The sequence below is a fragment of the Mandrillus leucophaeus genome, unplaced genomic scaffold, assembly GCF_000951045.1.
Source record: "Mandrillus leucophaeus isolate KB7577 unplaced genomic scaffold, Mleu.le_1.0 Scaffold479, whole genome shotgun sequence".
Classification (NCBI taxonomy): domain Eukaryota; kingdom Metazoa; phylum Chordata; class Mammalia; order Primates; family Cercopithecidae; genus Mandrillus; species Mandrillus leucophaeus.
The window spans coordinates 201596-207877 of record NW_012105131.1 but is presented as its reverse complement, the minus strand read 5'-3'; the positions used below and the strand labels follow the sequence as shown (position 1 = coordinate 207877).

The 6282-nt window shown below is 55.7% G+C and overlaps 1 protein-coding gene across 1 annotated transcript in view; it reads right to left on the bottom strand.

Moving 5' to 3' along the window:
• Nucleotides 1-304: 304 nt before the first annotated feature.
• LAT2 (linker for activation of T cells family, member 2) overlaps nt 305-6282 on the bottom strand; it is a 56923-nt gene continuing 50945 nt past the window's right edge. Inside the window, exons 11-14 of the mRNA XM_011995237.1 lie at nt 5313-5452; nt 4908-5087; nt 4343-4467; nt 305-1189 (exon numbers count right to left, since the gene is read on the bottom strand). Coding sequence (XP_011850627.1) covers nt 4361-4467; nt 4908-5087; nt 5313-5452 — 427 coding nt within the window. The 3' untranslated portion in view covers nt 305-1189; nt 4343-4360. The remainder of the gene's footprint in view (nt 1190-4342; nt 4468-4907; nt 5088-5312; nt 5453-6282) is intronic.

Here is a 6282-nt window from a genome sequence, read left to right as displayed (position 1 = left end):
GATCTCGGCTCACTGCAAGCTCTGCCTCCCGGGTTCACGCCATTCTCCTGCCTCAGCCTCCCGAGTAGCTGGGACTACAGGCGCCCGCCACCTCGCCCAGCTAGTTTTTTGTATTTTTTAGTAGAGACGGTGTTTCACCGTATTAGCCAGGATGGTCTCGATCTCCTGACCTCGTGATCCACCCATCTCGGCCTCCCAGAAGTGCTGGGATTACAGGCTTGAGCCACCGTGCCCGGCTCCATTTTTGTATTTTTATAAAAGGTTTTTCACCTGAAGCAGGGGAAAGGAGACACAGGATAATCACTGCTTTTCAACTAAAATGGTTTTATTGAGATGTTTTGGTTGGAGGAGATACTTTTTCTGGCAGCATTTCTGACTCAGAAGGTCCCTCTGGGCCCCTGCTCTTCCCATGAGACAGTCATATTACTGTCTAATCAGCTCTGCAGAGGCCAGCCCTGGAGCAGAGGAGGATTCTGGGCCATGGAGGAGACCTACTCCGCCCCATTCTGGTCACTACTTCTCTAAACTCTCACGCACTATTGTCCATAGCAAATGACATTTCCACTGAAAGCGCATAAAGATGGCGACAGCCTTATTTCTTCCTTAGTGAACTGAAGCCCAAAGAAAGGGGAGGTCCCACTAAAGGGGAAGAGAGCCAGGGCCCCGCCCAACCAGGATGCTGAAATTAACTACATGTAATGCTTTCTAGGAGACAACACAGAAATCTCTGAAATCCAGAATATTAAATATGGCTCCCCCTCTATAAGTTAACTGGAGAAGCTTATCAATCCTTTAAGACCCCGGCAACCAACAATAGCAATTAGGAATCCAAATTCATAGCACAAAAGGACACAGATACCAGTGTTGGACAATGGTTTTGGTATGGGGACAGGGTGACAGCTTATCCTAAATCCTACGCATCCATCCATACCAGGAGCCGGGTTACCCTCGGTACCAGGTGCCTGCCCCACAAAGCCCGGGTTGGGAGAGGGCTTGGTGGCAGGGCTGCAGCTCCTGTGGGTAACTGTCCTTTCCCGGGCTGTGCGCGCCTGGCCATGTGGTCCTCAGGGTGGCTGGTTCTTCCAGGAGCAACCATGGCAGGGGCTTAAAAGTTGAGTAGCTCTGGGAAATGGTCCTTGGAAAGCAGCGACAGGTCCATGAGCACAATAGTCCCTCTTCGCCTTGATTCCTTAAATGAAGAGGAAAGTTTGTAGAAGGAGGTTTGCCTTGATCCGTATTTTGTTCCTGAGAACCAGAACCACTGGTTTGGGGCAGCTCACAGCAGCTCAACCTCCTAGACTCAAGCTATCCTCCCACCTCAGCCTCCGAGTAGCTGGGACTACACGTGTGCACCACTACACCTGGCAAATTTTTGTGTATTATGTGGAGACAGCGTTTCGCCATGTTGCCCACCCCTGTCTCCACTGCTGCCACCCCTGGCCCAGATGGCACCAGGGCCTGGGTCCTTCCTGGGCTTCCTGTACCCACTCTCCCAGTACCCATTTGTCTGCCCAACAGCCAGAGAAATTGAATTAGAAACATCTAGCCAGTCTTTTGTCCAAAACCTTCCCATTGGCCAGGCGCGGTGGCTTACGCCTGTAATCCCAGCACTTTGGGAGGCTGAGGTGGGCCGATGACCCTGAGGTCAGGAGTTCGAGACCAGCCTGACCAACATGGCGAAACCCCATCTCTACTAAAAAAAAAAATTAGCCAGGTGTGGTGGCACGTGCCTGTAGTCCAGCTACTCAGGAGGCTGAGGCAGGAGAAACCTGAACCCAGGAAGCAGAGGTTGCAGTGAGCCGAGATCGCACCACTGCACTCCAGCCTGGGTGACAGAGCGAAACTCCTTCTCAGAAAACAAATACAAAAAAATTAGCCAGGCGTGGTGGCAGATCTCTGTAATCCTAGCTACTCGGGAGGCTGAGGTAGGAGAATCGCTTGAACCCAGGAGGTGGAGGTTGCAGTGAGCTGAGATTGTGCCGTTGCACTTCAACCTGGGCAACAGGAATGAAAAAAAAAGAAAAAACAACCTTTATGTCTCCCTCCCTCCCTCCCATCTCATGTAGTAAAACCCCAAGTGCTGGCCCTGCCTGGTCAGCCTCCCCACCTCCGGCCTCGACCTCCACTAGCTTCCCTTCACCCGCTCCTCCCCACCCCGGCTTTGCTCAGACCTGTGGGGCTCATTCCATCCTGGGGCCTCCGTTGTTCCCTCTGCCTGGATGCCCTTCCCCCAGATGGGGTGAGGAAGGGAGCTCTGAAAGGCTTCTATAGCCTCCTTCCTTAAATTGCAACACCCCGTCGTGCCCACAGCCCCACACTACTTCCTGCCCTGCTTCCCTATTTTGTTTATCTCTGCCGGACTTACCACCAGTGAACATGCCATGTCTTCTTACCTGTTTTCTTTCTATTTTTTTTTTTTTTTTGACAGGGTCTCATTCTGTCATCCTGGCTGGAGTACAGTGGTACCATCATAGCTCACTGTAGCCTTGAACTCCTGGGCTCAAGTGATCCTCCTGCCTCAGTCTCCCAAGTAGCTGGGACTACAGGCACACACCACTATGCCCAGCTAATTTTTAAATTGTTTTGTTTTTTGAGATGGGGTCTTGCTCTGTTGCCCAGGCTTGAGTGCAGTGGCGCGACCACAGCTCACTGCAGCGACCGTGGCTCATTGCAACCTTGACCTCCCAGGCTCAAGTGATCTTCCCACCTCAGCCTCACGAGTCAGTGGGACTCTGGGGCATCCACCACCATGCCTGGCTAATTTTAAAAGTTTTTGTAGAGGCTGGACATAGTGGCGCGTGCCTGTAATCCCAGCTACTTGGAAGGCTGAGGCACGAGAATCACTTGAACCCAGGAGGCAGAGGTTGCAGTGAGCCGAGATCATGCCACTGCACTCCAGCCTGAGTGACAGTGATACTCTATCTCATTAAAAAAAAAAAAAAAAGGAAAGAAAGTTTTTGTAGAAGCAGTGGTCTTGCTATGTTGCCCGGGCCAGCCTCAAACTCAGAGGCTCAAAGGATCCTCCCGCCTCAGCCTCCCGAAGTGCTAGGATTTATAGGCATGACCACTGTGTCCGGCCCTATCTGTTTTCTCTCTCCCACCAGAACGTAAGTTCTAAGGGGTCAGGGGTTTCCTGTTCTTTATGTTGGTGTCCCCAGCACCTAGAGCGGGACTTGCCCATAGCAGGGGTCCAGTGGATACTGGTTGAATGAATGACGTGGGGCTCTGCACACGCGGCTCAAACTCCTGCACCTGCCTCTGGGGCTGAGTCTTGACCGCCCAGGTTCAATGTGGTTTCCACCCTCCAGCCTGCTCACTGAGATGACGGCCTGGGTCTCCCAGATGGAGGCTCTGGGCAACCTTCAAGGCCCTCTGGGGATCCATCCTGCTTCCCAAGCGGTAGACCCAGCCTGGGCTTTGATGTCTGATGTCTGACCACTGGGACTTCCATCTCCTCCTCCCCTTACTCCAAGATGTGACCTTGGGCAGGTGGCTTCACTGCTCTGTGAGTTTGGGTGCCAAGAGATGGTGCACGTGTGAACACTTAGCATCACTGCATCTCACTGGCCTGCGGTGGCTCCTCAGTGCGTCTCAACCACTGTTACATTTCCCAGTGTCCCCGCCTCCTGTCTGTTTCCAGCAGTGACCGAGTGCCTGCTGGGCTGAGGCTTTGTGTGCGATGTCTGGTCTGTTTTTTTATTTGTTTATTGAGACGGAGTCTCGCTCTGTCGCCCAGGGTGGAGTACAGTGGTGCGATCTCCGCTCACTGCAGCCTCCGCCTCCAGGGTTCAAATGATTCTCCTGCCTCAGCCTCCCAAGTAACTGGGACTACAGGCGCCCACCACCATGCCCGGCTCATCTTTTGTGTTTTTAGTAGAGATGAAGTTTCACCATGTTGGCCAGGCTGGTCTCAAACTCCTGACCTCAGGTGATCCGCCTGCCTCGGCCTCCCAAAGTGCTGGGATTACAGGCGTGAGCCACCGCGCCTGGCTGTGTGTGGGATGTCTTGTCTGAGAGGGAGGCACCATGTGAGGAACTAATTTCTGGGAGGTTGTCACTTGGTCCAAGGTGGCAGCCAGGAGGATGCAGTGGAGTTGGGAGACCCACCCGGTGCCCAATCCTTTGCCCCCGAAGTCACCAGAATTCCCTGCCTGATGCCCCTGGCCAGAACACAGGAACAGAGTCGCCAAGCTGCCCTCTAGGAGCACCCATGGGTGCACCCTGCAGCCCCCACCATGGCCCCTCCGCCCACACTCTCGGCTGTTCCCTTGGATTGGGGGTCCTGCAGCCTGGCAAGACCTCCAGTCCTTGGCCTACAGGAGCTGGAGAGCAGGGGCTGTACCTTTCTTCTTGGTCTGCCCTAGGCTTCTGTGGCCGCCACCTCCCCGTTCACGTAATCCGGTTCCCCGTCCTCCTCCTCGTCTGGGCTTCCCACCGGGCCAGGGGAGGCTTGTCTCTGGAGTTGCCCTGCGGACCAGCGGGCAGACAGGTCATCGAGTGGGTCATGTGGAGACACCCATAACTATTCCCCCAGACTCAGACCCCAGACTCCACAAAACAGTCTGCAGGAAATGCCATGCCGGACAGGTCCTAGCAGTGTGTGTCTGTCCCGTCTCTGGGATTTGCCGAAGATCGTCCTGCTCTGAGAGCAGGTGAATGTGTTACTCTATGCATGCAGCTGGACGGGGCGGCCTGCCCGGGAGGACCTGACCCCACCCCAGAGGCTGGGTGGCTGCCGAGGGCCGTCCTGTGTGGTTCAAGGTCTCTGCAGCTGCCCCTGCACCCAGGCATCACTGCGGGGTTAGCTGGACTGGCTGGAGGGAAGCCCACTTTCAGCCTGCCCTTCCAGGCCAGTCCCTCAAGCCTGCCCTAAGTGGGCCACCCTGCATCCTCCTCTGGCCACCTACCCATGACCCTCCTGGACTCGCGCCACTGATGGATGGATGCTGAGTTCTGATAATCCTCGGATTCCTCATCTTCTTCCGGGGAGGCAGAGGGACAGAGACCAGAAGTGGGGCCAGTCTTCAGGGCCAGCGACGGGATGTGGTCTCCTCTGCAGAGGCCACCTGTGCCGTCCTGCTGGGCAACTGCAGAGAGGGAGAATAGCCCCCCTTGGCTCAGTCCCACAGAGGCACCAGGAGCCAACAGAGTCTCCTCCGAGGATACTAGGGGCAAGGCTCTACCCAAAGGTACCCAGGGATCTGAGAGCCTTCGGTTTCAAAGTGGGGGCGGCCTTTGAGCAGTGGGGAGTGCAGGGGCCAAGGAGGCCTGCTGCTCCCAGCCCCAGCCTGCCCCTGGCTGGGCAGCCTCACCTGGCTCTGTGGTTTTCTGCTTGCAAATGAGCACATTCTCATAGGAATTGGCATCATCTGTAGGAGAGAGAGGAGCGGGCACGGGGGTGTGGGCAGGCCCTGCAAGGCCTGGCTCATCCTCCGCCTCTGTCCTGCCTTCCCTTTGCAGGGGACCTTTCCTGCCAAGCCCTAGCCCTCTGGGTCCTCTGGGATCTCAAGCCTTCTCCTGGATGAGCTTCCTAATGGGCGCTGGCCTGGCGCCTCTGTAGGCTTTTCCCTGAGCCCTGAGCTCCTTCTCTGTCTTCTTTGTTTCTTGTTGAGATGGTGTCCGCTCTGTCACTCAGGCTGGAGGACATTGGCAAAGTTATAGCTCACTGCAGCCTCCAACTCCTGGCTCAAACGATCCTCCTACCCCTCAGCGTCCTGAGTAGCTGGAACTACAGGCATGTACCACCGTGCCCAGCTAACTTTTAAAATTTTTTGTAGAGAGAGGATCTCGCTGTGTTGCCCAGGCTGATCCCGAGCCCCTAAACTTAGGCCATCTTCCCAAAATGCTGGGATTACAGACGTGAGTCACTGTGTCCAGCCTCCTTCTCTGTCTTCTGAGATCCCCTCCAAATGCACTTGGGAGGAGGTACTCTGGGGGAAGGTTGCAATTCAGGCCCACGATGGGTGGCTGGAGGGAGGGAGGGAGGCAGGGGCAGCCTCAGGGCTCATCTCTAATCAGGAGCTTTCCCTAGAGCCACTGCCGGGAGGGGCTGGACTCTTCCAGACAGGGCGGGGCAGGCTGGGGACGCTTTGCTTGGGGACCCAGGCTGAGTGTGGCACCTCAGCGCCTGGCACCCCATCTTGGTCTTGTAGTGGGGAAGCTGGGCTCTGACCGATGCCCCACCCAAAATCCATCAGTGATGTTGGGGTCCTAAGAAATTGAGCACTGCTGGCCTGGTGGGGTGGCTCACGCCTGTAATCCCAGCACTTTGGGAGGCTGAGG